The 27,189-nt window shown below is 53.5% G+C and overlaps 1 protein-coding gene across 14 annotated transcripts in view; it reads left to right on the top strand.

Annotated features, from left to right (window-relative positions):
• The window catches only part of NCKAP5L (NCK associated protein 5 like), a 30,512-nt gene continuing 3,323 nt past the window's right edge, over positions 1-27,189 (top strand). For 2 of the 14 annotated variants that reach the window (XM_032645195.1, XM_032645197.1), the window contains exons 1-9: positions 14,409-14,606; positions 16,123-16,438; positions 17,183-17,244; positions 18,351-18,479; positions 19,153-19,221; positions 19,325-19,363; positions 20,075-20,194; positions 23,128-23,241; positions 24,353-26,982. In XM_032645195.1, coding sequence (XP_032501086.1) covers positions 16,363-16,438; positions 17,183-17,244; positions 18,351-18,479; positions 19,153-19,221; positions 19,325-19,363; positions 20,075-20,194; positions 23,128-23,241; positions 24,353-26,982 — 3,239 coding nt within the window. In that variant the 5' untranslated portion in view covers positions 14,409-14,606; positions 16,123-16,362. Of the gene's footprint in view, positions 130-14,406; positions 14,607-16,122; positions 16,689-17,182; positions 17,245-18,321; positions 18,480-19,152; positions 19,222-19,324; positions 19,364-20,074; positions 20,195-23,127; positions 23,242-24,352; positions 26,983-27,189 lie in introns of those variants that run through there. The other 12 variants (XM_032645191.1, XM_032645187.1, XM_032645198.1 and 9 more) reach the window with 12 other exon arrangements.

Raw genomic sequence — 27,189 nt, forward strand, 5'->3', positions numbered from 1 at the left:
GGCCCCTTTAAAGCCTTGACATCAAGAGGCGGCCCCAGCACCCCCCTTTTTCTCTGCCCCCTCCCCCGAGCCGCGGCCATGGACCTGGCGGATCCGGCCTGCCCTAGCCCAGCTCAACACCTGATTTCGGTGAGTTCTTGGCCCACTTGCGATTTAAAGGGCGGCGAGTGGGGGGGTCTGTAAGCCTGGGCTGGGGGTGAGAGATACGGAGGGTAAGGCTCTCGTGGCAGCCTTGGGTCGGAGAGGGCGGCGCGGCTTCCTGCCGGACCTCGCTGGCCTCCCCTCTCTCCCGCCTCACTCAAGCCGAAGGGTCCGGCCGCGACTCTGTCCACCCCCACCCCACCCCCTCCCGCCCCTCGCGCCATCCTCGCGCACACTCCGTGGCCCCGGAAGGGAAACTTTCCGGAGAGGGCGATGTTCCGGGGGCCGGTCTACCGCCCCCTTTGAAAGCACTGACCTTGCCCCAGCTGCGCACCCCACCCCACCCGCATCCCATCGTACGGGTGCCGCTTAGCGGTGCAGGGTTGTTGCGCGGGGGAGGCTCTCCCCAAAGCGCAGGCGCGGAGACGAGCCTCTGGCTTCTCTTCGCACTCCTTGCTGTCTCCGTGGCCTGGGGAGGTGGGGTGGGGGAGAGGTGGGGGGAGGCGGAGAGGTCGGGGTCTCCCGGAACGACCCTTCAGTGGCTCTGAGGGACTGCGGGAAGGAGAAGGGTAGCTGGGTGGGCCGAACCCTAAAGAGAGGCTGAGGAAGGGAGAAGGGCTGGGCAGGGAGTGAAGCCAGGACAGCTCTTGCAGGAAAGGCTCTCTGGGTCCTGGCTGCGGTGCCAGAAGAATGCAGAGAATTTATCTGTGCTCGACACTCCACTGGCCTAGGCCGACTAGGAAAGCGGCTGTCTGAACCCCAGCCCCCGTGGTCTCTCCAGCCCTGGCACTGCCCCAAGGGCACGGAGGACCCTTACCTCCCACAGGCCTGGTTTTCCAGGTGTCTCAGCGCTATCCACCAGCCTGTCCAGCTGCTACTTCTTAAATGCCTGCCTTCCTGAGTAGCCAGGGATCTTAGGCTGCCCGGTTGTCTGGCGGTAAAGGCAGTGCTTCTATGCCCTCCCTACCACTGCTCTCCCTCCCCCACAGGTCCTCCTGCTTAAGTACAGTTGTCTGCCAGAGATAGTGGTGGAAACAAATGCCTGGGACAGGTGTGGTCCTGGAGGACAGTAGCTAAGGGTCAGTGTCTAATGGTTCTGTGGGTGGTACTTTAGGGAAAGTGAACCTAGCCCAGTTGCCTTGTTGCAGACCCTCTCTTGCAAGATATGCCAGCTGACTCAGAGACTCCTTGTCTTTCAAGAAAGGAGACAACAAAATTCACTTCTCATATTTATTGGGTTCCTGTCTTTCTAAGAACAACGTGGGGTTAGTGGGTTTCTTACCTCAGAGAAACACTTGCATCCCTGTCTAGGAAGATAATCTCCACTTCATTCAACTTTGTTTTCCGTTTATGGTCTGTGCATGAGGTGGTGTGAGCCCTCCAGCATCTCTCTCCAGCTCAGGCCTTTGGAAGAGAGTGAGAACCTGGAGAGGCAGATGGCCTGGGCTGCAGGGAAAAAGGCCCTTCTACAATAGGCAAGCAGAAACCAGTGTGTATGAGGACCAAGCTGTTATCACTGTGGACTGGGAGTCAGAAGCTCTGGTCCCTGCTCTTCATAGGTTGCTGTGTGACCTTAGCCAAGGTAGTTTGCCTCTCTGGTGCTCTTTTCCACCATCTGTAAAATTCAGCAGTTGGATTAGAAAGCTCTACTATTCCTTTCCACTTTTTGACATTGTGTGGTTCCACTGATGAGTGAAATTGGAGGGGAGTAAGGTCCTCCAGCAGGGTGGCTAAGTTTGAAGAGGTAAGTTGCTTAGGAGTAGAACCTTGGGTGGAGGGGCGCAGACTCCCTTATCCTGCCTAAGAATAGCCACTGTGCTGCTCACCCCTGGTGCCTTGGAGTATGAACTCCTGCTGGCTGGGGTTTGGCCCACCCATCAAGGCCTCTGGTGAGACATCCTGGCAGGCCAGTCTTTGAGCTGTGCCTTTGGGAAGGGGTTGAGAGAGGAGGAGGCAGCCAAGGGCCAGCAGGGGAGGCAGATTCCCAGGAGACAGTTTGCATCTCAGCTGTTGGGACTTGTTTTAGGATCTGGGCCAGGGAGTACAGCACACTGATCTACCCTGTTATGGGAAGAGGACAAGGAGAGCCCCGCTGCTGTTGCCCACCCCACCCGTTGGCCCTACTCACCTCACCTCTGTACTCACACCCCCAGCTCCCAGGCAAGGGGCATAAGGAATCTTCCCTGCTGCCCTCGCCCAGCCAGCCTCCCAGACCCTGCCACGCCAGCCAGGCAGCAGCAGGGAGAGGCTGCCACAACCCCACCTTTCCCAGACTCCTTCTTCCCTCCTGGGGGGTAGAGCTTTCTCAGGAGTCAGACTCTCCTGGCTGGGACTTGCTCTCTAGCCCAAGAACCAAAGGCCTTCACGTTCTTCTTGTTTGTTTTCATCCTTGGTCTCCCAGGTGCTGAGGGAGATGTTAAAGGAGAGGTGGTGGTTAAAGGCAGTGGGATCGGTTGAATGTGGAGCACATTCTCCTGCATTGCTTCTCCCTCTGCTAGCTCCACAGGAGCCCTCTTCCCTGGGCCCTGCTGCCCACGAGAGTGAAGCTACAGCAGGAGGTATTTAGGTTAGACCCCAAGGAAACCTTCCTCACTGCTAGAAACCCCTGGGATGGAGAATGGAAGCTCCCAGGAAGGTCAGTTTCCCAGAAAGTGGTTAACAGTGGAGTCCCTGTCAGAGTGAAGGATGTGGCTGTTGCTAGGCAGAGGCTGCCGTTTTCTCTTGGGGTGTGGCTCTGAGGCCAGCCAGCCAGAGGCCCCGTTAGAAGCAGGAGGAGAAAGGACTCTTGCCTGATAGCAAAAGAGGGGTCCCTGGCTCCATCAGCCTTGGGTCACCAGAAGCGCGTCTCTCAGAACAAATGCCGCTTCTGCCCCTGCTTCCCCGGCTCCTCCCCTAATTCACCACCACTACCACTGTCTGCTTTGACAATCCTCACCCAAACCTGGCAGACTCCTCTAGCCCCAGTCTGGCTGCACTAATGGACTGATTGGATTTTCTATACTTGGAGTTTGGGATTTCTGATTGAACATGCAAATTTATGTAAATCAATCTGGGATCTGCCACTATGTCAAAACAACATAGAGTCACAGGCTGGAAGGAATCCTAGAGACAGTCTAGTCCAATGCCCTCATGTTAAAAATGGGGAAACTGAAAAAAAAGGTGGGGAGTACACTGAAGTCTAGAGGGGGAAGTGATTTGTACAATGATGAGTGTCAGAGGCAGGGCTCCTGACTCTGGTCTAATGTTTTACGTTGTACCATTCTGCCTTAATTTCTTGTGCATGAGGGGGCCTGGCCAGATTTAAGGCAGAGAGGGCAGTTCTTGAACCTGATATTGTGGAGAGCTAAGCCCTTGGGGTCAGAGTGTTATCTCAGGGTCCCCCATGGGCTCTGGTCAGCTCTCTTAACATGCTGAAGAAAAACAACTTCAAATCCCTTAGAATAACACCCTTAATATTTTTCCCCAGGCCCTACCCTGGAGGGTTGGAAGACAAGGTCTTTGGTTGCTCCCTGGCTTGGCACTTATGGTTCCCCAGAGCTGAGATTGTGTCTGTTCCCAGCAGCTCTCACAGTACCAAGCACGTAGTAGGCTGCAGACGGATCTGCACAAGCAGTGCCTCCATCTTTACACTTCATCCACATTCAAGTGTGTGCTGCTTCCCTCCACGGCCACAGTGGGAAAAGATATTTGGTCTTCTGTGACCACCCTCCCCTCCTCTCCTGGAGGAGGCACAGACCAACTGAGCCTCCTCTGCCGGTTTCTAAAGCAGTGACCGACTAGGCAGGCCTTGCTGTAGAAAAGATCTCATTATTTTAAGGTCAATGCCAAAGGTGGGTGGGGGCTGCTGAGATGGGCTTGGGTCCCAAAGAAGCAGTCTCCCCACTTGACGTGATTTTGATCTGATCTACCCACCTGGCTGCCAGGTGCCTCCTGCTCCCACTTCATGGACTGCGCCTGTCACGTGGGGCTATTTGGAGAGCTGAGCCCTCCCTTAGCCTGTAGTGCCTGTGCACGTTGCAGAGGTGGCGGAGGTGCTCAAAGCAGCTGTTGGCCTGCTTTAAGGTGCTTTGGGAGAGGAGTGTTTTGGCTCAAGATCGGAACCCTGGACTCCCTGCCAAGGCTTCCACCAGGCCCTGGCAGCCTGGGGAGGGGGCTTGGGGCACATATGTGGCGTCTTCCTCACCTTCACCCCAAACCCAGGTCTGGCTGACTCTGAAAGAAGTGCCCTTGTCTTCAGCACCTTCCCAAAGCACGACAGATATGGAGCTGGCACCTCTAGTTCCTCACTGCCCAGTGGCCCTCGGCGCCTATATCCTTAGCTCTGTGTGAGCCAGATCTTTCTCCCTGGGCCTCAGTTTCCCAGTCTGTGCTGATAGATTAATAAGACATCATCACTGGGGTGTGGCACCTGCTTGATAATTAACGTTTTCCCTGCTCTGGGAGTCACACAGATGAAAGAGGCCTGAGGAGGCCAGGTTGTTATTAAGGTGAATTATCATTGCTGCTCTTCCTGATTTCTAAAAATCCAGCAGCTGCTGAGAAGAGCCCAGTCAGGCACAGCTCCCTGAACCTTATGCTGGTCCTTAAGCTCTGGGAGTTCTCCAGGACTCGCTAAGCTTTAAAAAAAAAAAAAAAAAGTATAGGTATTTTAAAAGGAGAGACGCCTCATTCTGCTGCTCATGCTGTTGCCTGCAAGACTTGAGTGGTGAGTGCTGCTTGGGGTGTTGGTCCGCAGTCCTCACTATAATGCAGGGCTTGAAATTGTCCCTCCCTGAAGACCCTCTGGGTAGGAGAATGATGAGGTCTTTCCTGGAGGGGAATGTGAGAGGCCCTGGAATTCCTGGGGTGTGGCCATGGGGTTCTCAGCAGCTGCTGTTCCAGGGGCTGATTTATTTCACTCCCAGCTGGCTTGACATGAGGGCTGTAACTGGCCCTTTTGTGTGAGGATCTGTTGAGACACCCCCAGAACCTGCCCGCGGAAGCCCCAGGCTCTTCAGGAGTCCTTTACCCTACCTTACCGCTACCTGTCCCAAACCTTCCCCTTGCTCAAGCTTCCACCTCTGCCTCTGCCCTTGGCCAGACCTTACCCCCTTCCCAGGAGTAAGAATGAACCCAGCTCTTATCCAGGCGGAAGTAGCCCTGACTAACTTTTTTTTTTTTGAGATTTATTTATTTTACTTTTTTGGCTGCATTGGGTCTTTGTTGCTGCACGCAGGCTTTCTCTAGTTGCAGCGACTGGGGGCCACTCTTCATTGTGGTGCACAGGCTTCTCATTGCGATGGTGGCTTCTCTTGTTGCGGAGCAGAGGCTGTAGGCGCGTGGGCTCAGTAGTTGTGGCTCACAGGCTCTAGAGCGCAGGCTCAGTAGTTGTGGCGCACGGGCTTAGTTGCTCCGTGGCATGTGGGATCTTCCCAGACCAGGGATCAAACCCGTGTCCCCTGCATTGGCACGTGGGTTCTTAACCACTGTGCCACCAGGGAAGTCCCCGAACTTCTGAATAGTTGGTTGCTACAAATGCCCACCACAGCGGGGGCTGGGGAGGCCTCTCCCCTACGTCGGGGAGAGATTGCTGGGAAGAAAGAGAGTGAAGACACTGGTGTTCCTTGGCCAGACCCCACACTCATCTGTCTAGACCTCCTCACCCCTCCCTTGTCCTGGGGCCTGGTCCTTACTTCCTAACGTGGGAAGAAGAGAGTAGATGGCCCCATCTGGGAGGGGCTTTAGAAGTCACCTGGTCAAGTGGTTATTCCTTCTATTTTTTTTTTTTTGTTTTATATTCTTTTATTTTTTCACTAGATTTTTTTTTACATAGTCCAAAGATCAAAATGATACAAAAAGGCATACATTGAGAAATCTTACTCCCCCCTCCACCCCTTCTCCCTCCATAGATAATCACTTATTAATTTCTTACATATCCCTGGTTTTTTAATACAAAAATAAACACAAGTATATATTCTTTCCCCCCCCGCCCACTTGCCCCAAAGATAGCAAATAGAATATACTGTCTTCATCTGTCACCAGTTGGCAGTATCTGTGTGTACAGAGATTTCTTCTGCCACCATGTCAGGACTCTGGTTTCTGACCTTCACCACCCACCTCAGGGTCCCCCAGTCGACCCCAGGCCAGGAGCAGGGTTCATTTACCTTCATATACCAAACTTCATTCGGATGCCAAAACCAAGGAATTCTCACGCTATGGCCAGCTCTTACTAAGTACTAGGTGTGGTGCCAGACTCTGGGGATACAGTGGTGATCCCAGAAGTCCATGTTAATCAAATAATTAAACAGTTATAAAGTTACAGCTGTGATGGAGGCTGCAAAAAAAGGACAAGTACTGTGAGACCAGATAATCAGAGGCCCTCCCCACCTTGGCGTGTGAGGGATGTGCGTGTGTTAGGGGCAGACACATGACACATCACAGAGCTGGGGCAGGAATCTGGGGCCAGGGCTGCAGAAATGGTACCACGTGACCTGGGAAGCTGGGTTTCTCAACTTGACTTCAGTGGTGTCTCTTCTCCCCACTACCCCAGTCTGTGGGATGTCCTGGACCCCTTGAGTTTTACTGTGTCCAAGACAAGAGGCCCCCTTCTCTGCCAGATGGTGCTGAAAATGCCTACTCCCCTGCCTCCATCCCATTGCCTTCTGTTTCCCCAGCTCTGGGCCTGTGGCTCCTGAAGCTAGAGCCTTCCTTTCCACTGCAGGCTGAAGGGAAGTTGGGGGGTGTTTGCTTCTCACTTCCTCTGTAGACGGCACCTCACTTCCTGTCCCCGAGGCTAGAAGAAGGCTAAAGCTCTTGGCTTTGCTGTCCCTTCCTCTCTACCCCCCTTGCTTTCCTGGGAAGCCTGTGGGGCCCATAGGAGGAAGGCAGCATCAAATCCAAGGGCTTCTCCCTAAAGGCCCTGCAGGGCTCCTCACCCCCACATCCCCCACCCCACACAAGGGGATCTCTTTTCTCAGATGCAGTCCATTTCCAGACGTGATCTCATCCTTCTCTTCTATGCCCTCTGGGAAGAGAGGAGTCAGAGAGGGAGCTCACCCCATTTGACAGATAAGAAAACTGAGTCGGGGGTTTCTAGGCTTCACCTAGGGGCACGCAGTATGGCTGAGCCAGACTGGAATCAAGGAAGCCTGACTCCCATTTATGGGCACAAACGAGGAGAGCCTAGTCGGAATTGTGGGTGAACCAGAGCTACTTTCTCCTCCCAGAGCAGAGCTGGCAGCTTAAGAGGTCACCTATGGGCTCTGGCCAAATGGCACCCACTGAGTCAACAGTAAAGCTGCCTGGACAGGAAGACACTTGGTTGGCCAGAGCCCATTCCCTTTGAAGAAAGAGGCCAGGATATGAAGCCTGGGGGAGTGAGTACTAGGGACTGAGCATGGGGGGCTGGCTGAGTATATGCCCAGCTCTTTGGGGCCTGCAGGTGCAGCCTGAGAGCCAATAGGCTGTGCAGCCTCCCAGGCCCTTTTTCTCTTGGATCGGAGAGCAGATAGCTGAAGTTCCAGTTGTCAGCTCTGGTATTGTCTCCAGGAGCCTCTCTGCCTCTGTTCCTCCTGTGGGACCCAGCATATGTCTCCGGTTACACCCAGGATGTTGAAAAGATGCTGATTCTCCTGTTCGGTCAGGAGATAGGAGATGAGTTGGTAACTGGCATGGGCCAGGGGACCAAGAAACACTCACCTTCAAATGCCCTTCAGTCCAGCTGCACTGAGTCATTCTGGTTCCATACACACCCAGAGACGTCTGCCTCCTGCTGCCTAGAATGACCCCCTTCCCTTTTCCTTGTAGCTAAACCCTATCTGTCTATAAAGGCTGAGTTCCCTAGATGCTCAAATTCTGAAAAACTGTTCCAGCTTAATATTTCTCTCCTGATTTTTAAAGTTCTCCAAAGACTTCTCTTGTGGAACCTCCTTCACAGTACAGCTATTTACCTACATGTCTTACATCCCCTACTAGTCTGAAAGCTCCAAGAAGTCTGAAAAGAACTGACCCATCTCTCAATTGCCTCCCAATACCCAGCACTGTACCTCCCACTGAGTGATCTGCCCAGAATATTTGCAGAATGAATAGATTAGTCCCTTTGCCAGAGGGCATCACTGAGACCTGGGAGAAGGTTGAGAGCTTGGAAAAGGTCATATCAATGTTCGGGACAAATCTGAAAATGTCCTTGCTCACTTCTCAGTGTGGCTTGTCATATGGACCTTCAGAGCCACTTGGGTTGGAGGCTGTCACTGGGGATCTTTAAGGGAACCTGATGAGTCCACTGTACCTTCTCACCTGTCCTGTCTTTCTGGTCTTTTCTGTCTGTAATGAAAGGGGATCACCAAGTTCAGGACCTCGTTGGCAGGAGCAGGGCCCCTCCTCAGGGAGCTCCCCTTCTAACAGCATGGAAGTTGCCCCTTCTCTCAGGGAGTACTAGAGAACAGGACGCATTACAGTTTGAAATACTGATCCTGCAGGAGGCACTTGAAGAAGAGAGATCAACATGGGCCACGTCAGTCCAGGACAGCTTTTCAGAAGAATGTTGCTCTGCGGCCAGCCCAGGGCAGGGCTTCCAGGGCCATGTTGAGGGCTTTCATCTGTCCCCAAAGCAGTAGGAGGTCATGGGAAGATTTGAAGCAGGAAGGACGCAATCAGATTCACAGTTTTAGAAAGAAGATTGCTCTGCTAGAGCTCCCTTGGAAAAGAGATTGTGGCAGGGAAAATACAGGATCAGCCTGGAACATCTTCTCGTGCCAGAAACTAAGCAAATGTTAAAAAATAAGTAAACGTTTTTTTTAATGGAGGCATGTTGAAAGGACACAGGAGCCAACCTGAAAGCATGGCCGAAGCTGGAATTTAAGCAGTAAAATAAGTGGTGATGATAATATTGGATTAAAATCCAAAGAATAAAGTAATGCCCACGAGTCCATACTCATACAAATATGTAATTAAGTAAATAAATGGGAGTGAAGAGACAGCTTTTTCTTATAGAAAACTTCCAATTAATAAATTACAAGGAATGAGGGAAATTGAAAATTATTGTTAGGGCACCATAGTAATTGCTGCAAGCAAGATCCACTGATGAATCCTAAAATGAGTGGGTGAAAATTTAAGCAGAAACAGGATTTTGCATGGTCACAAAGTATTGCCCTCCCCCCAAATATTTATTATTAACAAAAGAAAAAGTATGTTTTCATTTTACTGTACAGAAACCCACTCGTAGACGCCACCTAACCAAGTGATCAAGGTTAACATCACCAGTAATAAGATATCTCAGCATCATGTATACACACCCCCTGCTAGAATGCACTGAGAAGGGCACATCACCTCTGTGATATTCTTTCCCAAAATCCATAACCTCAATCTCATTGGAGAAAATATCAAACAAACTCATATTAGGAAATATTCTCCAAAGTACTGACCAGTTACCTTCCAAAGTGTCAAGGTTATGAAAGACAAAGACTGGGAATCCCCTGGCGGTCCAGTGGTTAGGACTCCGTGCTTTAACCACAGAGGGCTTGGGTTCAATCCCTGGTTGGGGAACTAAGATCCTGCAAGCCGCTTGGAGCAGCCAAAACAAAGACTGAGGAACTGTCATGGATCGCAGGAGACTAAGGAGTCATGGTGACTAAATACAATGTGGGATCCTGGATCGGATCTTGGGATAGAATACCAGTGGAAACGACATCAGTGGAAAAACTGGTTAAGATCCAAATAAAGTCTATGGATTGTTTTTTTTTTAAATATTTATTTATTTATTTTGGCTGCACCAGGTCTTAGTTGCAGCATGCGGGATTTTTAGTTGCGGCATGTGGACTTCTTAGTTGTGGCATGTGAACTCTTAGTTGCAGCATGCATGCGGGATCTAGTTCCCTGACCAGGGATTGAACCCGGGCCCCCTGCATTGGGAGCGTGGAGTGTTACCCACTGGACCACATGTGGGTTTTTTTTTTAATTGTTTTGCTAATGAATGATGTAGAACAGTGAGAACATGCTGCTATGTCTGTTTTTTTTTTTTTTAAGGTATACACACATACACTCACAAATAACTAACACAGAAGAAGAGGTGGAAGATAGCTGCAGAGAGTGGTAGACAAGGGAAACGTTGTCCAGGAGGAAGTGGTCACTATCAAGACAGGAAAGACAACCACAGAATAGGAGAAAACATTTGCAAATCATATATCTGGTGTTCAGAATATATAAAGAATTCTTACAACTTGACAGTAAAAAGACACATAACCCAACTAAACAATGGGCAAAGGGATCTGAATAGACTTGTCTCCAGGGAAGATATACAAATTGCCAATAAGCCAATGAAAAGATGTTCAACATCATCAATCGGAGGAATATAAATCAAAACCATAAAAATCACTTCAGGACTTCCCTGGTGGCGCAGTGGTTAAGAATCTGCCTGCCAATGCAGGGGACAAGGGTTCGAGCTCTGGTCCAGGAAGATCCCACATGCCGCGGAGCAACTGAACCCGTGTGCCACAACTGCTGAGCCTGCGCTCTAGTTTCCATGCTCCGCAACAAGAGAAGCCACCGCAATGAGAAGCCCGCACGCTGCAACAAAGAGTAGCCCCCACTCGCCGCAACTAGAGAAAGCCCGTGCACAACAACAAAGACCCAACACAGCCAAAAAAAAAAAAAAAAAAAAATCACTTCACATTTACTAAGGTGACTTAGAATCAGAAAATCAGACAATAACAAGTGGTGAGGATGTGGAGAAATTGCACCCCTCACATATTGTTGATGGAACTCGGGCTTGGGTTCGATCCCTGGTCGGGGAAAATGGTGCATCCACTTTGGGAAACAGTTTGGCAGTTCCTCAAAAAGTTAAACCTAAAGTCACCATACAACCCAGCAATCCCACTGCTGGGTGTATACCCAAGAGGAAATGAAAACATCCATCCAGACAATTTGTACACTGGTGTGTACACTGCTTAGAGCAGCGTTATGCATAATAGCCAAAAAGTGGAAACAGTTCAAATGTCCATCAATAGCTGAATGGATAAACAAATTGTGGCACAGCCATACAATGGAATATTATGTGGCCATAAAAAGGAATGTAGGACTGATGCATGCTTCAACAGAGATGAACCTTGGAAACATTATGCAGAGTGAAAGAAGCCAGTCACAGAAGACCACCTATTGTATGATTCCATTCATATGAAATGTCCAGAATGGGGAAATCTATAGAGACAGAAAATAGATTAGTGGTTGCCTTGGTTTGAGTGTGAGGGGCTGGTAACTGAGGAGTAATGAAAATGTCCTAAAATTGACAATGGCCATGATTGTATATATCGGTGAATACACTACAAACCACTGAATTGTACACTTTAAATGGGTGAGTTGTGTGGGAGTTGAACTATGTCTCAAAGCTTTAAAAAACATAGTCCAGCAGGAAGTGCCACCAGAGGCATTTGTGCTCGAGAAGGCAATGGGGACTGAAAAATATTGTAAGATTTAGCATTGTGGTAGCTACTGCTGAAGTTGGACCACGTTGAGGAAGGAGGGAGAAGTGAGGATGGCTTTTTTTTGAGAAGTTTGGCTGTGAAAGGCAAAAGAGGGCAGTATCTGGAGAAATGTCAGGGGGAAATCATTTTTAAGATGAAAGGTAGCTGAGAAGTTGTAAAGGTAGATGGGAAAGATCCCTTCAGGAAGTAGACCCTGAAGACATAAATGGGGAGGGTCTGGGGTAGGAACAACTGGCCTTGCCTGGGAAAAGGGCAGCCCCTCTGCTGTAACAGGAGGAGAGAAGGAAGTACAAAAGACTCCGATGGGGCTGGGACTGTGGTGGCGGGAGGTTTGAGGGGTTTCCCCTCTGCTGGCTTCAGTCCACTGGGGAAGCGAGGGGACGTGGTAGACCAGAAGTTTGAGGCGATTGGAGAGGGTGTGAGTCGTTGCAGAGAATGAGAGAGCAACTCTAAGCCTTGGTAAGAGTGCCAGCAGGACTGCCCATGTGGCTGAGATGGCCTTTCTTTGGTGAAGAGAGAGTGAGAAATAGCGTGAGCAAAAGCCTGGGGACAGGAGTGTTAAGTCCTGTCCTTCCCTTCCCTACTCTAGACTGGAAAGAAGCATTGACCTTGAATGCTCAAGTCAAGGAATCCCAGGGATCTTCTAACTTCACTGTCCAGTATAGTCGCCACCAGCTGCATATGGCTATTTAAATTTAAAATTCAGTTCCTCAGTTGGACTAGCCACATTTCAAATGCTCAGTAGCCATGTGTGGCTGGTGGCTGCCATATTGAACAGCATGGAATAAACATTTTCATCATCACAGAAAGGTCTACTGCACCACACTGTTCTAAGAAAAGTGATTCTTTTCAAACTGCTGAGTCTAAGGACCCCTCTACAATATAAAAATTGAAGACCTCAAAGAGCTTTGATTCATATAGATTGTACCTATTGACATTTACTGTCATACAAATTGGAACTGAGAGTTTTAAGCATTTATTTAATTCATTCAAAAGTAACAATAAACCCATGTTAACATATTTTATGAAAAATAATCATATATTTTCCAAAACAAAAAATAGTGAAAAGAATGGCATTGTTCTTCATTTTTGCAAATCTGTCATGTCTGACTTAATAGAAGGCAGCTGGATTCTCATATCGGCTTCTGTATTCAATCTGTCGTGTTATCACATATCACATAGTCTCTGGAAAATGCCACTATGTACTCATGAGAGAATGAGAGTTAAAAAGGTAAATAATGTCTTAGTGATATTGTGAAAATAGTTTTGACCCTGTAGATTCCTTGAAAGGGCCTCGGGGTCCCTGGACCACACTTTGAGAACCACTGTTCTAGAACAACCTCCACTTGGCATGAAGGAACTTATCCTTGAGAAACTGAGTGATTTGCCTAAAGTCACACAGCAAATAAATTGCATTGTTGGGACTATAAGCCTTCTGCCTTCTGGTCTGAGGCTTTTTCCAGTACCCTTGGCCGGGCTGGGATGGGCCTGCTGGGCTTTTGGGAATGGGGCCTGGGCTTCTTGGCCGCAGAACCCCTGGTGTGTGCCCCTATAAATAAACCCATTGTGTCTGTCTGTGCCCCTTCCCTCTCCCCACCCTCAGCAGTTGCTTTTATTGTCGGGTTATGCTGTGAACAGGGAACATTGAGGATCTGGGGGAGGAGAGATAAAGGGTATTGAAATCTGTAAGCCTTTTGAGCTTGTAACACTGCTGCCCTTCCTCCTGCCCTGCCTGGAAAGGCAGGGGACTGTCCTACTGTCAGTTTGAAAGAACCTATACCATGGTCTGGAGGTTCTTGGAGTGCCTGTGAAGAGGAAGTTGGAGGAGGGGTGCAGTGGGCCCCTTCCCCATGGACACTTGCCTCTCAGAAGGGCTGTTGTGTCTTGGAGCCAGTTGTCTGGAGGAGGAAAGGAAATTCTTGTCTGCCTCTTTCCCTGAGTGGGGAGGAGACCAGTTGGAATACTTAGGGCTAAAAGATGCTTTAGGCCAGATTAAGGTGGCCACTTTCAGGCTAGGAATGCCCTGGGGCCTCAGTCCTCATTTTCCTCCCCACACCCCAGGGCAGCGCAAGGGCTGATCTTGTCTGGAAGGGAGGGTTTGCTGTGGGTGAAGAAGTTGCTGTTTACAAGTAGACTTTTGGGTGTGACTGGGATTTCAGAAAGCAGCTGGGGGATGGGGGGAGCAGAGGGGAAATGGTTGTGTTACGGATGATTCTGTTATTAAAGTGAGCTCCATCTCTGCCTTCCCACAGCTGCCCACCCCTCCCCCACCTCCTGGCCCCTTGCTTTTTTCCCTAGAGGACTCCGGGGGGGAACAGCTGGTGAGCGAGGGGCTCATCAGGGCCCAAAGGCCTTGGCTAAGGGCCAGGGTAAGGGAGCCTGGAGGACAGGCTTGCTGCCATCTCTCTGGCCCCTTCCTCCCAGGCCTGGACTCTGAGTTTAGGGAGGGGTCTTGCTGGTGCCCTGGCTGGAGAGAGGGTGGGAGCTGCAGACTCTACTCCTTTGATCTGGCTGACTGAAAGGCCAGGACAGTCCCATATTTTGGGGCTGGGGGGCCCTACATGACTGACTAGGCTGAAGAGATAGTGGTCACCCAGATTCACTCAGGGATGGGGCTGCACCCACCTCATCCCCGGGTTACCCAGAAACCCCCTGAGCAGCTGTTCCCCCTTCCCTGTCTCTGAAGGAGGGCCAGAGAGGCTCTGCTCTTCCTCCCTTCCGCCCCCTCCCTCCCCTCAGCACTGAGGTCACCTCCCTCTGAATCAGGCTTTTGCGGGGCGGGGTTGCCCGCTGGCAGTTCTGGCGGGAGAAGCCTCCCATTCAAGCTCGAGCTCCCACCCACTGCAGCTCCGTCCCTACCCATCCTGGCCAGCACCATGTGTTCCAGACCCACATCCACCATCTGGGGTATGGTGTGGGACCACCAGAGGAATGCCTGAAACCAGGGCCATCCTGAAAAACCCAGGCCAGGGCTTTTCCTGGGCCCCAGGTGGGCTGAGCACAGAAGCTGTGAGTAGCAGTTGTGGGGCCTGAGGGAGGATGAGGGTGCTCGGCCCTGGAGAGGTGGGTCCCACTGACCCTGCAGGGACAGCCACTGGGGCACCGACCTGAGTTTTTTTTGTTTTTGTGTTTGTTTTTTCTCATGAGATTTGGGTCGAAAACCCAGACTCTGAAGGGCCAAATTCCTAATTGGGCTCAGATTGGGAGCTAGAGGTGGTATTCTCTCTCTTGATCTTAATGTTCCCTAGAGGAGGGTAAAGATGCAGGAAGTTTTCTTTTCATCATAGAAATCTTGAGCTCAAACTCACCCTGCTCACAGCGTGCGTGCGTTGTCTCCCCAGCGCCAAGTTTAAATGCAGGCCTCTTCCGAGTGACTCAGCAACCCAGGCTGACAGCTTCCTGCCTGCCCTCTGCTTGTGGCCCTGCAGACACAGAGAAAACCCGTCGCCCTGAGTTGGCTGGACCACTTTGGCAGAGGGCAGAAAACTTCTCCCCAAGGTGGGGCTGAGTCACAGCCTGCCTTCAGCCGACATTTCCGGAGCCTCTCCCAGGCCCTGCTCAGGATACGGAGACCGACCCCCATGACCAAGTTGTTGCACTTAGGGGGCTTGTCCCTTGGAGGGTCTCCCCTAGGTCACAGTGGGACTCAGGCCTCCCTGCCCTGGGATCCCCAGGGGCTCAGATCAGGAGGGTGGCAGTAGTTGGCTTTGTGGGGTGTGTTGGGTCCCTGCCCTCCTCAACACGCAAAGCCACATATACCTACTGCACAGCCAGCCCTCGCAGTCTGGGCCTCATGCCTAAGCTGGATGCTTTTTTATTTTTATTTTATTTTATTTTTTTTAGGATAAGATACCCTCCTAAACCACCTTCACCCTTAGTTTGGTTTTTGTTGCGTGAAGAAAACAAAGACTCGAGGTTTCTACTGTTTTATCTTTTCTGGCCTCCAGACACCTACTCCCCTCCTTCATCCCCCTGTTTTTTTTTTTTTACACTCCCCACCCCAGCCCCTCTACTCCTGGAGGTGTCCACTGGGGAACTAAGAGGGGGCTGAGGGGACACTGGTGATCTGTGGGGACAGGCCTCTCCTAGAGCAGTGGGAGCCTCTGCCTGGCAAGAGGATGGTGGCCCAGAGATGGGTGATGTGGGGTGGCCTGGAACTGGTCCAATGGTGGAGGTAACCCGAGGCCTTTTTTGGTTTTAACCTCTATTTGTGTATGTGGGAAGGAGGATTTTTCCTGAATTTTTTTCGTTTCTTTCGAGGCCTGTCCATTTCTAAATGTATCAAGCATGAGAATGTTGCGAGCAAAATGAAGTTATACTTGATACATTTTTATGACGTTAAAATAACAGAGGACTTTAGATTGTGGCAGAGTGATAAAAAATAAGCATTCCACAGTTTTTCCTTTTATTCTGGTTTTCAGAAGCCCCCTTCCCATTATTGTGCACACATGCTTCTTCTCTCTCCCTCCCCCACCCCACCCAGAAAGGAGCATTCTCCCTTTCTGCTTACCCTTTCTCTTTCTAGGGTATCAGGCAGAGAAGAATGAGGACTGGGCTGGCCCTGCAGCTGGAGGGCTGGCAGGGACGGGGTTGAAGAGGAGGAGGCCCCTGAGGGCAGGGCAGAGGGGCAGCACCTCACATCTTCAGGAGACCCTCCTGCTCAGACCCCCTGGGTGACGGGCCTGGGACTCAGAGTCCACTTGCAAGTGAACCGCTGAAGTAGCAGTGGCCTCCAAAACGTGAAAAGCCTCCATTTGTTGAGTCCATGCAAGACACTCTACATATCTCACTTCACGCTCCAACAACCCTTTGGACTAAGTATTCTTATCCCCATTTTACAGGTGAGGAACAGATTTTGCAGAGTCAGATTCTAACCCAGATCTCTCTAACTGCAAAGCTCTGAGAGCACCGGGACCAACTACACAGAGCACACAGTACAGCGTGTGTGTACAGAGAGGTTGCATAGGAAGGGGGGACCCAGGCCCGTCCACTGTGCTTTGTGAACCTGCCATATGATGTGGGCAGCATCCTTTGCCTCTGGAGCCTGCTGCAGACCAGGCTGGCACCCCCGCCTTGCCCTCCTTTTCTGAGGTCAGTAGGACAATCGGATGCGATTGATGATGCGTGAGAAAGCGCCAGCACACAGGGTGCACTCTGGGTATGTGGTATAGCTTGTGCCTCAGTTTCCTCATCTCACATATAGGTGTTGATAATAGCACTTAATTCCCTTTGTGGTTATGAGGATTAGAGAAGAATTTTGGAAGGGCTGTGTGGTTGTTCATTCCCCTCTGGCTGAGAGCTGGGGATGTTTGCACTGGCTCTTTCCTCTGCCTGGAATGCTTTTCCCATTCCAGGATTTCATCCAGCCTTCATTCAGGTCTCTGCCTTGCTGTCACCTCCAGAGCCTTCTTGGAACCTGATGTCTGTTCATTGGTTTATCTGGTATTACCTGCCTCCCCCAATAGAATGGGAGCTTCATAAAGGCAGGGCTTTCTCTAGCTTGTTTATCCCTATGGCCCGGGATGCCAGGCCGCAGGAACCCAATAAATGCATGGCTGACATCGTCTCCCTCTATGTCTCCACAGGCAAGGTGACCATTCTGGCTGCTTGCATGAGTGTGCCAGCCTGGGTGAGAAGGCAGAGACAGGTGAGAGGCTGTGGAGCCTGTGCGCGCTGGTGGTGGGGACTGGAGGAGGAGGGCTGGGGTGGGAGAGGCAGCCCCTGTGCCCCACGGGAGGGAAGAGCATTCAGATGCCTGATAGCTGCCGAGGGCTCCTCTCTTCCTCGGTCCAAAAGTGCTAAGCCCCTTTTGTGGGAGCTGCAGTGGGTCAGGGAGGCAAGTCGTTGGTGGTAGACTGGGGGCCTCCCACCTTTTATGTTAGGAACGGTTTCCCATCTACTGGAAATTTCTGCAATATTTGTGCAGAGGAAGGAAATGAGTACTTTCCTCTCGCTGAGAAATTGAAACTCAGATGGAAGGTGAGGGCTAATCAGGTAAAGCCAGTCACTATGGCAACAGTTTGGGGGCGGGGGGCGGGGATCACATAATGCGATACAGGTCAGAACCCTGGCTCTGTGTGCTCAGGCAATGACACACTAGTCTGTACAGCTGTCAGTCTGTCTCTTATACACCACGTATCACACCAAGAAGTGTGAGTGTGGACAGTAAAGTGAAGACAGTGACCCTGCCCTCGCAGAGTCTTGGGGGACAGTCACAGAGCCGTGCGGGAGCAGTACCTGACCCGGCCTTGGAGTGGGGGCCCTGGAGAATGAATAGGAAGGAGCTGGCCAAGCAGTAGGGGGTAGGTGTCAAGAGACCCCTGCGGAGGGCCCAGCATGCACAGAGGCTGGTCCCCCGGGGCCTCGCTGCAAGCAAGGAGTCTTGGAGACCTGCAGGCCACCTCCCACTCTGCCCGAGAGGATACCGGGCGCCAGTCTGAGGCCAGCGTCAGCAGAGAATTCAGGTTTCTTGGCTCCTGGCCAGTGTCTGTGTGACCTGTGAGAGGGCGAGAGCAATTATGGGTTTTATTAAACAATGGTCTCTGTTCTTGAGATGGGAAGAGTGTGTCTATGTATCTGTCCCGTGAGCAGGAGTCTTAGCCTGGCCCTGAGTTGTTACAGTGTCCGTGGCACGGGGGTCACACTGATCCAAACTCCGAGAATACTGACAACTTTCATCTCTGTCCTCCTCCGCCTCCGCTCATCTCCCCATGCCCTGGAGTAGCCTGCGGGGCTTCTCTCACTTGTCCCCAGGGCCTGATGTCGGAGGCCATGGACCAGCCGGCCGGGAGCCCTGGAAACCCGAAGCCAGGAGAGGGTGGTGAGGGCAGCATGGAGCCGGGCACCTGCCAGGAGCTCCTGCACCGGCTGCGGGAGCTGGAGGTGGGGCACGGGGCGGCAGGGGGCAGCAGTGCTGGCCAGAGCCCTGGGGAGCTTGGGTGGGTTCTGGGGTGCGGGGGGCCTTCCTCTCAGCCTGCTTTGCCAGGCTGGAGCAGAGCTGAACGTTTCTTTAGCAGAGCCCCTCTGAGAACCCCTTTCCTTGCTCTTTGCAGCCTGCGTGCCAGCACAGGACAAGAGGCATGCGCAAGGCGGGGGCCATCCTAACCCCCAGAATGTCTCCCTTCTTTACCCCTCTTCTCCCCTTTCATGCCCCTGCTCTAGGAAAGGGGTGGCCGCAGAGGCCACAGAAAGGTCTCAGGAGTTGAGGGACAAAGACATGGATCCTTAAACTAGGCCTTTTACTACATTCCTAAGACCCTGCCCTCCTCCCTCCAGGCTCCTCTGCCCTCTCCCCAGGGAAATAAGGGTTACTTTTGGCACCTCCCACCTTCGGTCCCACTGACTGAAGCTGGGGTAACAAAAAACCAGCCATCTCAGCTCTGCCTTCTTCATGCCCTGGGTCTGCAGGCCTCCCCCTGGCAGAATCAGACCAGAGCCAAGAGCTGGGGCAGGGGTAGAGCTAGTAGGCTCCTTGCCTCCCCTTCCCCAAGAGGGACTTGCCCGGGGGAAGAATGATCCCTTAGCTTCCTATTTGCCCTCCTCTTCCTTCCTGCAGGCAGAGAACTCGGCACTCGCCCAGGCCAATGAAAACCAGCGGGAGACCTACGAGCGCTGTCTGGACGAGGTCTGTGGAACTGATGCTCCCCACAGGACGGATAGCTTGTCAATTCCAGGCAGAGGCTGGGTTGGCTGACAGCTCTTCCTCAGCTCTGCCTTTCTGTCCCCAGGTTGCCAACCATGTGGTGCAGGCGCTGCTGAACCAAAAGGTAAAAGGCCACAAGAGACTTTCTCACCCTCTGCCCTGAGCCCAGATGCCCTGGGAGGAGGCCCTGGGTACAGCAGGGGAGGTCCTTCCTGTGGACCCCTGTACCTGTTTAGATAGGGAATAGAGGAGGGTGGAAATGGTGTCTTGGCCCTCCAGTGAAGTCCCCTTTCTCTGTCTTGGACAGTCCATACTTGGCTAGGTAAGGCCAAGTCTCTGAGCTATGGTAACTTTGATTTGGGCTTGAATCCTTCTGTTATCCTGGCCCCAGCTAGTTTCTCCAGGTTTCGATGGCCCTGATAGCAATGTTGATGTTGTAAGCATAAGGTGACATCTAAATATTTACTCAAGTAGTGTGGGTAATTTCTTGACAGGTGGGCCACTCTGACCCCCAGGTCTTCCTCTGCCTTATATGGGCCCTTCTTTGACGTGTGCTTTCTAAGAGGCAGGGGATTGGCTCCAGGATTGTGAAAGTTGCCAAAGGGAACGGAATTACCTCTGACCAGGGGTGGTAAACGTTAGAAAATTTACCATCCCCAGAAGATGTGATAGCCGTAAACATAGGCAGGGTCAGCTCCCTCAAAGAAGGAGGTTGCAAGAGAAGCGCACGCCCAGCAGGAGCGCCCGCTGCTCTGATGAAGGCGACTGTGCTCATACCACCCTCCCTCTCCCCACCATCCTCTCTTTGTCTTCCTCCACGTCCCGGGGGTGGCAGGACCTGCGGGAGGAGTGCATCAAGCTGAAGAAGAGGGTATTTGACCTGGAACGGCAGAACCAGATGCTGAGCGCCCTGTTTCAGCAGAAACTTCAGCTCACAGCAGGCTCCCTCCCTCAGGTGGGCACAAGAGATTCTCCTTCCTTCCTCACATCTCGGCTTCCTGCCTCCCCCCACCCCTGTCAATATCATCACCCGCTCTTCTCCCAGACACCTACAGAAGTAGGCCGTCAGCCATTGCCCTCCATTCTGGGGGCTGTGGCCATCCAGGGCAGGCCGACCTAGCCTGATAGATCTGAGCCTTAGATGAGGGAGAAACTTCCTGAGTTCCCTTAAGCTTGGCTCTCCCCCACCTCCCAGGTGCTCCCCGCCCAGCTGGACTGTATCCCTTCTTGTTGACAGAAAAGATCCTTGCTTCCTCCTCCTTCAGATGGGTGGAGGCTGAAAATGCCATTATTTCGAGCTCCCAAGGGACCCCTTTGGCCACTGCGTTGCCTTCTTCTTGGCCAGGGGCAGGGGTGGGGCCAGGTGTAAGGCACTCAATGCTTGGTGTCACAGAGAGGTCAGGAAAGGCACTTCACCTGGATGACTCTCTGCATGCCTAGCTGCATGTGCTCACCCACTGACCCAAGCATGGCTGCAGACGCTGTCCCTGCTTCTAGCCCTGAAACCTGCCTTACCCAGGAGAAGCAGGACGCTACTGGGAATAAGTCCTGGGCTCAGTTAAGATGTCACTTGGGGTCCACTCTGTCAGGAAGCCCCAAGGATGGGGTGAGACCTGGGTGGGTCAGGAGCGGCTCCAGGTACCTGAGGTGAACGGTGGGTTCTGAGGTCAACCAGCACACCGCCAACCCACCCCGACCTTGACAAGAAGAGAAACGCCTTGTGTGTATGTCTGAATTTGTGTGTCTGTGATGTAAACCAGGCAGCTCTTGGCCCCCAGATCCTGAGCAGGATGCCCTCAGCTCTCTGGGAAACCTGACCCCTGGCAGAGAAAGCGTCTCACCACCATGGCCTTTCCACAGCCCCTGTCTCACCAGGCCGGTGCAGACCTGGGTGAATCAGCGGCAGTGATTCTGCAGCTCCCCCTGCCTTGGGTCTGTCCCTACTGTAGGGTTGACCCAGGAATCCCCAGAAACCTGACCCACACCAGCCAAGTTTACCCTGTTGTCCATACCCTTCTCAGTGACTGATGATAACAGAGGTGTAGATCATCCTGAAATCATTTGTTTTTTACTTAAATGAATTCTGGGATTTGAATTGGGAATTTTAAAATGAATTTTGGGGTTTGGGACCATAGATTGATCTTTCCCAGAAGTAACATGACATAATGGAAAGAGCACGAACCTTGGCCTCAGATAAACTTGGGTTGGGTCCCTAACTTATCTAATTCTTAGCTGTGCGACCTTGGGTAAATTATTTAACCACACAAACCACAGGTTTTTTCCCTTATAAATGGGGATAAAAATACCTCTATTGCAGGTTGTTGTGAGGATTAAATGAGATAATACCTAGTGCTTGGCCCGTAGTAGATAGTCAATGACTGGTGGCTAGTTGTCATTATTAATGTTATTTCCAAGTTGTGCTTCGCTAGGATGGAGGCTCCATTGAGCAAATGCTAATTAAGCTCTTACTGTGAGCAGTGCCTTTGCCAACAGAATTGGACAGAGCTGTGGCCTGTGCAGAGCGAACGTAACCGCTGAGAGCTGGGGCTGCTGGACACTAAGGCAGGGCTACAGAGTGTGACACTGCTGACCAAGAGCCCAAGGGGCAGAGAGGCCATCAGAGATGGGCTGGGGAGGGTTCCTTGAAGGAGGTGACGTCAGACCTGGGCCCTGATGGATGGGAGATTTTAAAAGACTGCAGTAGGGGTCTGGGAGAAGGGGTTCCCTGTGGAAGGAACAGAGCAGGGAATCCTAGGGAGCCAAGAGTTGTTTAGCTGGACTTGAGCAAAGGATGTGTAAAGAGTGAGTGAGAGAGAGCTGGGGATGGTGTCAGGGAAGAACCAGCAGGCCCGGCCGGAATGCCGGCAGAGGGCTTCAGACTTGTCTCTGGAGGCAGTGGGCAGGCAGAGGAGGCTATGAGTACAGAGACGCTTTAGACAAAGAAGAAAAAGATGCTTTAGGCTGCCTGGTACACAGGAGATTGAAAAGCCACCCAGCCAGGTCAGAGAGACTGAAATGCTGAGCAGGCTAGAGGTGTGAGGATCGTGGGCCGCAGGAGAGGCTGCAGCTGGCCAGGCTGGAGGGGAGGCAGAGACACCGCAGAGACAGGATTTAACAGCCATGGAGAATGAGACGGGGAGAGTTAAAGCTGACTTGTATCTAGTCGACATGCCTAGCAGAAGGGGAATGAGACAGAAGTGATCCATGATTAAGTACTACTTTTGTGGGAATTCCCTGGCGGTCCAGTGGTTAGGACTCCACTCTTCCACTGCAGGGGGCGTAGGATTGATCCCTGGTTGGGGAACTAAGATCCCACATGCCGTGTGGTACAGCCAAAAACAATACTACTTTTGTAATCCTCAGAGCAGGGATTTCACATGAGGCCATTCAGGGGAGACAGAAGTGATAACTCCTACCATCTCTTTTCCAGGACCCAGTAACAAATAAATGCCTCTTCCCTTAGTCTCAGCCAACCCCGTGGATGCTGGGTCACGGGTAGTCAGAACAAGAAGGGGCCTCGAGGCTCACCCTCTCTGTAATCAGGGAGGAGGCCCCTCAGAAAAGCAGAGGGTCCCGGAGGCTCGCTGGACACCTGGGTTAGGCCTGCCACTGCCTGCTGGCCCAGGGGCACTCCTCTTTCTCCAGATCTCCCTACCCTGTCCCACCTCCCGGCCACCTGGGCTTGCACATCTTCAATCTACCTGTGCTGTGGTCTCCTGAGGCTCCTCTGACCAAGTGGTGAGAGCCACACCTTGGGCCGGGAGATGTCACCCAAGGAACAGACTTGGAAGAATGTTTCCCTGCCCCTGGATGAGAAGCCATAGCTTCCTGTGGGAGTAGGGACCTGGGACGGACAGCACCTGTGCTAACCTCGCCTCTCCCCTGCAGATCCCACTCGCCCCACTTCAGCTGCCTTCAGAGCCACCAGCCTCTCCCTCCCTGAGCTCCGCCGAGGGACCGGCCACCTCGCTGCCTCTGGGGCGCTGTGCTGGGCAGAGAGAGGTAGGAGCGCTGGGCGCTGTGGTCTGTGGCTCCGCTGGCTCCGGGCTCGTCAGCCGGTGCTCCACGGCTGTTTCCTAATGAGTCCCAGGGGAAGGGCTGCTTCCGGGCACACAGATTCTTGTCCAGGCTGGGTGTGAGCCCTCAGCTGTCAGCCTCGTACCAAGAAAAACAGATCCCCACCCCCAGCCACTGGTCTCGTGAGCAAAGGCGTTATAGTACAGCAGTCAGACTCACAGTTAATACTTCCTGAGCTCTTAGTCTGTGCCAGGCACTGTGCTGGACACCTGGATCTCATTTATAATTTTTTTTGGTAATTTTTGGCATAAATTTATAATCATATACATATTTACTTATCCCAGTCCAGAACTATTACTCATTCATTCTTTTGCATATCTGGTTTCATTCATCTTATTTTGTGAGATTAAACATAATCACCATCTTATTTTACAGGTGATACAATGAAGCTTAGAGATTAAATAACTTGTTGAAAGTCATATAACTGGTTAAGCAGTAGACCTGGGTCTTGAACCCCTACAACCTGGCTCTAGAGCCCATGTAGTTAACCACTGTACCAGATTAGACGGGGCCTAAGAAGGGGCCTGGGAGAAGCAGGAAAGGGTTTGCAATGGAGTCATTCCCAGTCTGCTTCTCCACGGGGATCAGCTCAGCAGGACAGCTGCCTGACCTGAGGAGGCCCGGGCTTGCCTGCAGCAACTGACTTAGGACTTGGCCACATCACATCCCTTTCTTGAGTCTGTGTTCTTTCTGGAGCCTGAGAAATGGACAGGCCTCCCTCCCCTGGGGCAAACATAGATACCAGGGTTGTAGGTGGTCAGCCCTGTTGACCCACAAATACTGGTAGCAAGTGGTGCTGAGATAACCAGAAAGGGAGATGGGTGCCCACCCAACCCCATGTGTGCCAGGAAGGACAGTTGGGGTAACCCGGACTCAGAGACTCCTGAGGAAGCTTTCCAGCATATCCCAGAAGCTATCAGTTCCTTTTTGGGGACATAGACAGACCAGGCCAGCTCTGTTCCTGGCATACTCAGTTATGCCAGCTCGGGTCCCCGGCCTGCACACAGTCTCCTCCTCATGCCATTTCTCCCCCAAGGTGTGTTGGGAGCAGCAGCTGCGGCCAGGAGGCCCAGGACCCCCGGCCGCCCCACCCCCAGCGCTGGAGGCCCTATCCCCGTTCCTTCGAAAGAAAGCCCAGATCCTGGAGGTGCTGAGAGCCCTGGAAGAGACTGACCCCTTGCTTCTGTGCTCACCTGCCACCCCCTGGCCGCCTCCAGGCGAGGGTTCCGGCTCCCCAGAGCCCATCAATGGCGAGCTATGTGGCCCACCTCAGCCTGAACCTTCTCCCTGGGCCCCCTACCTGCTACTAGGTCCTGGTAGCCTGGGAGGCCTGCTGCACTGGGAGCGCCTCTTAGGGGCCCCAGGGGAGGATGAGAGTGCTGGGCGGCCCTGGGGCCCTAGTAGGGGCTCCCCACAGGCCCAGGGCACCGGTTCCGGGCCACCCTGCGCCCCAGGCAGCAGCTCCTCCTCCTCTTCTGATGAGGCAGGTGACCCCAACGAGGCACCCAGCCCTGACACCCTGCTCGGGGCCCTGGCCCGCAAACAGTTGAACCTGGGCCAGCTCCTTGAGGACACGGAGTCTTACCTACAGGCCTTCTTGGCCGGGGCTGCTTGCCCACTCGGCGGGGAACAGCCGGGTCCCAGGCAGCCATCCTCCCCAGACCAGGGGCCCCCACAGCTGTCCAAGTCCAAAGGCCTCCCCAAGTCAGCTTGGGGAGGGGGTACCCCGGAGGCCCACAGGCCGGGCTTTGGTGCTACCTCAGAGGGCCAGGGGCCCCTCCCCTTCCTCAGCGTGTTCATGGGTGCAGGGGACGCCCCCCTGGGCTCACGGTCTGGCCACCCCCACTCCTCATCTCAGGTGAAAAGCAAGCTCCAAATTGGCTCCCCTTCTCCCGGGGAAGCCCAAGGACCCCTTCTGCCCTCTCCAGCCAGAGGTCTCAAGTTTCTAAAGCTGCCTCCAGCCTCAGAGAAGATACCCAGCCCAGGGGGCCCCCAGCTCAGCCCCCAGCTCCCCCGGAACTCCCGAATCCCCTGTCGGAACAGTGGCTCAGACGGCAGCCCCTCCCCGCTGCCGGCCCGCAGGGGTCTGGGCGGAGGAGAGCTGTCCCCAGAGGGGGTGCAGGGTCTTCCCACCAGCCCGTCACCCTGCCCCACAACTCCAGATTCTGCACAGCTCAGACCTCCCCAGCCAGCCTTGTCCACTACGCTTTCCCCGGGACCAGTGGTGTCTCCTTGCTACGAGAACATTCTGGACCTTTCCCGGAGCACCTTTAGGGGGCCTTCCCCAGAGCCACCTCCATCCCCGCTGCAGGTGCCCACCTACCCACAACTAACTCTGGAGGTGCCACGGGCCCCTGAGGTCCTCAGAAGCCCTGGAGTCCCCTCCAGCCCTTGCCACCCAGAATCCTGCCCCTATGAGAGTGCCCAGGAGAAAAGTTTGGACAAGGCAGGCTCGGAGTCTCCCCACCCTGGCCGCAGGACCCCCGGCAGCTCGTCCAAGAAACCTGGTCAGGGGCCAGGCCGGCGACCCGGGGATCCTGGCTACACACCTCTGCGGGACAGACTAGCAGCCCTGGGGAAACTGAAGACTGGCCCCGAGGGGCCCCAGGGCCCAGAAAAGAATGGGGTGCCAGCTAGGCCTGGCACCGAGAAGGCCCGGGGAGGAGGGAAGTCAGGGGAGAGCATTGGAGACACAGCGCCCTCTGCCTCCAGGCCCCCTGAGCAGCCAGAAGCCAAGGGGGCCCTGCGGGGGGCCGTGGCCTTAGGCACAAGCAGCCTGAAGCAACAGGAATCTGGGCTCCTGGGGGACCCTGGGTCCCGAGTCTACTCTTCCCACTCCATGGGGGCCCGGGTGGACCTGGAGCCTGTCTCACCAAGGAGCTGCCTCACCAAAGTGGAGCTGGCCAAGAGCCGGCTGGCAGGGGCCCTGTGCCCCCAGGTACCCCGCACCCCTGCCAAAGTGCCAACCTCAGCCCCCAGCCTCGGCAAGCCCAATAAGAGTCCCCATGGCAGCCCGACAAAGCTGCCTTCTAAGTCGCCCACCAAGGTGGTACCCCGACCTGTGGCCCCACCAGCCACCAAGGAGCCCCCCAAACCTGACAAGGGGAAGGGCCCACCCTGGGCAGACTGCAGCGGCACTACGGCCCAGCCCACACCCCCAGCACCTGGCCCTGCCGACCCAGGCCCAGGCCCTGAGGGGCGGGCCCCACACTCGGCCATTGAGGAGAAGGTGATGAAGGGCATCGAGGAGAACATGCTGCGGCTCCAGGGCCAGGAGCGGGCCCCCGGTACCGAGGCCAAGCACCGCAACGCTAGCAGCATCGCCAGCTGGTTCGGCCTTAAGAAGAGCAAGCTGCCAGCGCTGAACCGCCGCACAGAGGCCGCCAAGGGCAAGGAAGGGGCTGGCGGGGGCTCCCCGCTCCGGAAGGAGGTCAAGATGGAAGCCCGGAAGCTGGAGGCCGAGAGCCTCAACATCTCCAAGCTGATGGCCAAGGCGGAAGACCTGCGCCGGGCACTGGAGGAGGAGAAGGCCTACCTGAGCAGCAGGGCCCGGCCACGGCCCGGGGGACCAGCGCCAGGGCCCGGTGCAGGCCTGGGGCAGGTGCAGGGCCAGCTGGCCGGCATGTACCAGGGTGCGGACACCTTCATGCAGCAGCTGCTCAACAGGTGAGAGCCTGGGACCAGCTGGCAGGGGCTTGGTGGCTGGGGGCCCTTTTCCCTACACGGGCATCCCTGGGGTTGGGACTGCCTTTCCCAGGGACTAGGGCTTCCCAGAGGTCAAAGGGTGTAGGAGGTCAAATGAAATGGCACCAGAGCATCTTGAGGGTTAACGGCCTGGCCCAGAGGAGAGACTGGGGCCTCGAACAAGGGGCC

Source organism: Phocoena sinus, chromosome 10 (assembly GCF_008692025.1).
Source record: "Phocoena sinus isolate mPhoSin1 chromosome 10, mPhoSin1.pri, whole genome shotgun sequence".
In the NCBI taxonomy this organism is placed as follows: Eukaryota; Metazoa; Chordata; class Mammalia; order Artiodactyla; family Phocoenidae; genus Phocoena; species Phocoena sinus.